Source organism: Carlito syrichta, unplaced genomic scaffold (assembly GCF_000164805.1).
Source record: "Carlito syrichta isolate Samal-C Ts95f unplaced genomic scaffold, Tarsius_syrichta-2.0.1 Scaffold105012, whole genome shotgun sequence".
Classification (NCBI taxonomy): Eukaryota; Metazoa; Chordata; class Mammalia; order Primates; family Tarsiidae; genus Carlito; species Carlito syrichta.
The window spans coordinates 7,789-10,407 of NW_007049108.1; the positions used below are offsets into that span (position 1 = coordinate 7,789).

Here is a 2,619-nt window from a genome sequence, read left to right on the forward strand (position 1 = left end):
TCACCCCCAGAAGGCGCCCCGGACCCCCAGGGCGAAGCCCCCCTGGGAGGAGAAGGGATGGCGGACGCCGCGGGGCCCTGATGGGAGGCGAGTCCGTGGGGGGCTGAGCGGGGGTCTCTGTCTGCCGCTGTCGCGGTGTCTCCTGCGTCTCTGTCTCTCGCCGTGTCTCTCTGCCTCTGTCTCTCTGTCTCTGTGTCTCTGTATCTCTCTGTGTCTCTCTGCCTCTGTCTCTGTGTCTCTGTCTTTGTCTCCCTTGGTCTGTGTCTTTCTGTCTCTGTGTCTCTGTCTCTGTCTCTCGCTGTCTCTCTGTCTTTGTCTCTCTATTTCTGTCTCTCCTCCCTGTCTCTCTCTGTCTCTGCCTGTCTGTCTCTGTCTCTTTTTCTGTCTCCGTGTCTCTCCCTGTCTGTTTCTCTGTCTCTCTTTATCTGTCTCTGTCCGTCTCTGTCTCTCTCTGTGTCTGTATCTGTCTCTGTCTCTCCCTCTTTCTTTTTCTGTCTCTCTCTTTCTCTGTCTCTGTCTCTGTGTCCATCTTTGTCTCTCTGTGTCTCTGTCTCTTTCTCTGTCTTTGTCTCCCTTTGTCTATGTCTTTCTGTCTCTGCATCTCTGTCTCTCTGCCTCTGGCTCTGTGTCTCTCAGTGTCTGTCTGTCTCTGTCTCTCTCTTTGTCTCTCTCTCTCTTTTTTCTGTCTCTTTATTTCTGTCTCTCCTCCCTGTCTCTCTCTGTCTCTGCCTGTCTGTCTCTGTCTCTTTTTCTGTCTCTCTCTCTCTTTCTGTCTCTTTATTTCTGTCTCTGTCTCTCTGTCTCTGTCCATCTCTGTCTCTCTCTGTGTCTCTGTCTCTCCCTCTTTCTCTTTCTATCTCTCTGTTTCTCTGTCTCTCTCTGTGTGACTCTGTCTCCCTCTGTGTCTCGGTCTCTGTTTCTCTTTCTGTCTCTCTTTATCTGTCTCTCTGTGTGTCTCTCTCTGTCTCTGTCTCTCTCTCTGTCTGTCTCTGTGTCTCTCCCTCTCTGTTTCTTGCTCTGTCTCTCTTTTGCTGTCTCTCTGTCCATCTCCGTCTCTCTGTGTCTCTGTCTCTGTTTCTCTTTCTGTCTCTGTCCATCTCCGTCTCTCTCTGTGTCTCTGTCTGCGTCTCTCTCCGTCTCTGTCTCTCCCTGGCAGCCCCAGGACCCCCGCGCTTCCTCGTCACCGACGACCCCCGGCCGCCCGGGCCAGCCTCCCACCCCGTCCCCCGGGACCAGGGAGCTCGGACCCCGGGCCGCGCTCTGGCGGTTTCGAGGGCCCCCTCCCGGCTTCCTGCCCGGGCCTCACGGGGCCGGGTGCCCGCCCAGGAGGGGGAAGCCCGTGTTTTTCCGGCCTCGCTGGGGCGGGTGGGGTCTTGCGACGTGGGCCAGGCTCCTGTGGGCACCTTCATTTTGGGGAGACGGGGTCTGGCTGCCTGGGCCCGGCGGGCCTCGAGCTCCCGGCCTCAGTCACCCCCAGCCTCGGTCCCCCCAAGTGCCGGGAGGACGGACCTGAGCCCCCATAACCCGGTTTGGGGTCCCCCCCCAGGTCTTAAGAGACAGGTGGGGTCTTGCTACGCTGCCCCGGCTGGAGTCGAGAGGTTGCCGGTTCACCCACCCCCCCCGGCCTGTCTATATCCATCCATCTTGTGTGTGTAATCAATGATATCATCCACCTGTCAATCGATCACCTATCGATCCATGAATCCATCAATCAATCATCTATTATCCATCCACCTTGTCTGGGTAATCAATAATATCATCAATCAATCAATCATCTATCTATCATCCCTCCATCTAGTCTATGTAATCAATGATATCATCAATCAATCAATCAATCATCTATCTATCATCCCTCCATCTTGTCTATGTAATCAATGCTATCATCCACCTGTCAATCGATCACCTATCGATCCATCCATCCACCCCCCTAGTGTATCATCGATCAATCCAGCAACCATCTATCTTGTCTGTGTAATCAAGGAGACCATCGATCAATCAATCAGTCATCGATCCATCCCTCCATCTTGTCTATTGATCGTCCGTCTTGTCTATCTGTCCTTTGTCTTTACCGATCACGTATCGATCCATCCTCGTTATCAGCTATCTGTCTCTCTATCTGATCTATCGATCCGTCCACCCATCTAATCGATCGCCTATCCATCGGTCCGTCCAGCCACCCTGTGCATCAATCACCTCTATCTATCACCTATCGATCTATCAGTTATCGATCCATCCATCCAATCAGTCAACCGTCTATCGATCCGTCCATCCACCCATCAATCAATCAATCAACCTTCCCGCTACCTGTCAATCAATCAATCAGTCCATCATCTATCTATCGATTAATCAATCACCTACCGATCCATCCATCCACCTATCTGTCTTATCAATCAATCAATCAATCATCTATCGATCCGTCCATCCACCCATCAATCTATCAATCAACCATCCCGCTACCTGTCAATCAATCAATCAGTCCATCATCTATCTGTCGATTAATCAATCACCTACCGATCCATCCATCCACCCATCAATCAATCAATCAATCAATCATCGATGTATCCATCCTGTCTGTCAATCGATCACCGATCAGCCCATCCACCCCCCCGGCCCCGGCCC

At 52.4% G+C, this 2,619-nt stretch overlaps 1 protein-coding gene across 1 annotated transcript in view; it reads right to left on the bottom strand.

Moving 5' to 3' along the window:
* Positions 1-843: 843 nt before the first annotated feature.
* The window catches only part of LOC103268891 (negative elongation factor E-like), a gene marked incomplete at its 3' end in the record, with an annotated part of 9,346 nt that continues 7,570 nt past the window's right edge, over positions 844-2,619 (bottom strand). Inside the window, exon 4 of the mRNA XM_021716471.1 lies at positions 844-924. Within this exon, the coding sequence (XP_021572146.1) occupies positions 844-924 (81 nt within the window). The remainder of the gene's footprint in view (positions 925-2,619) is intronic.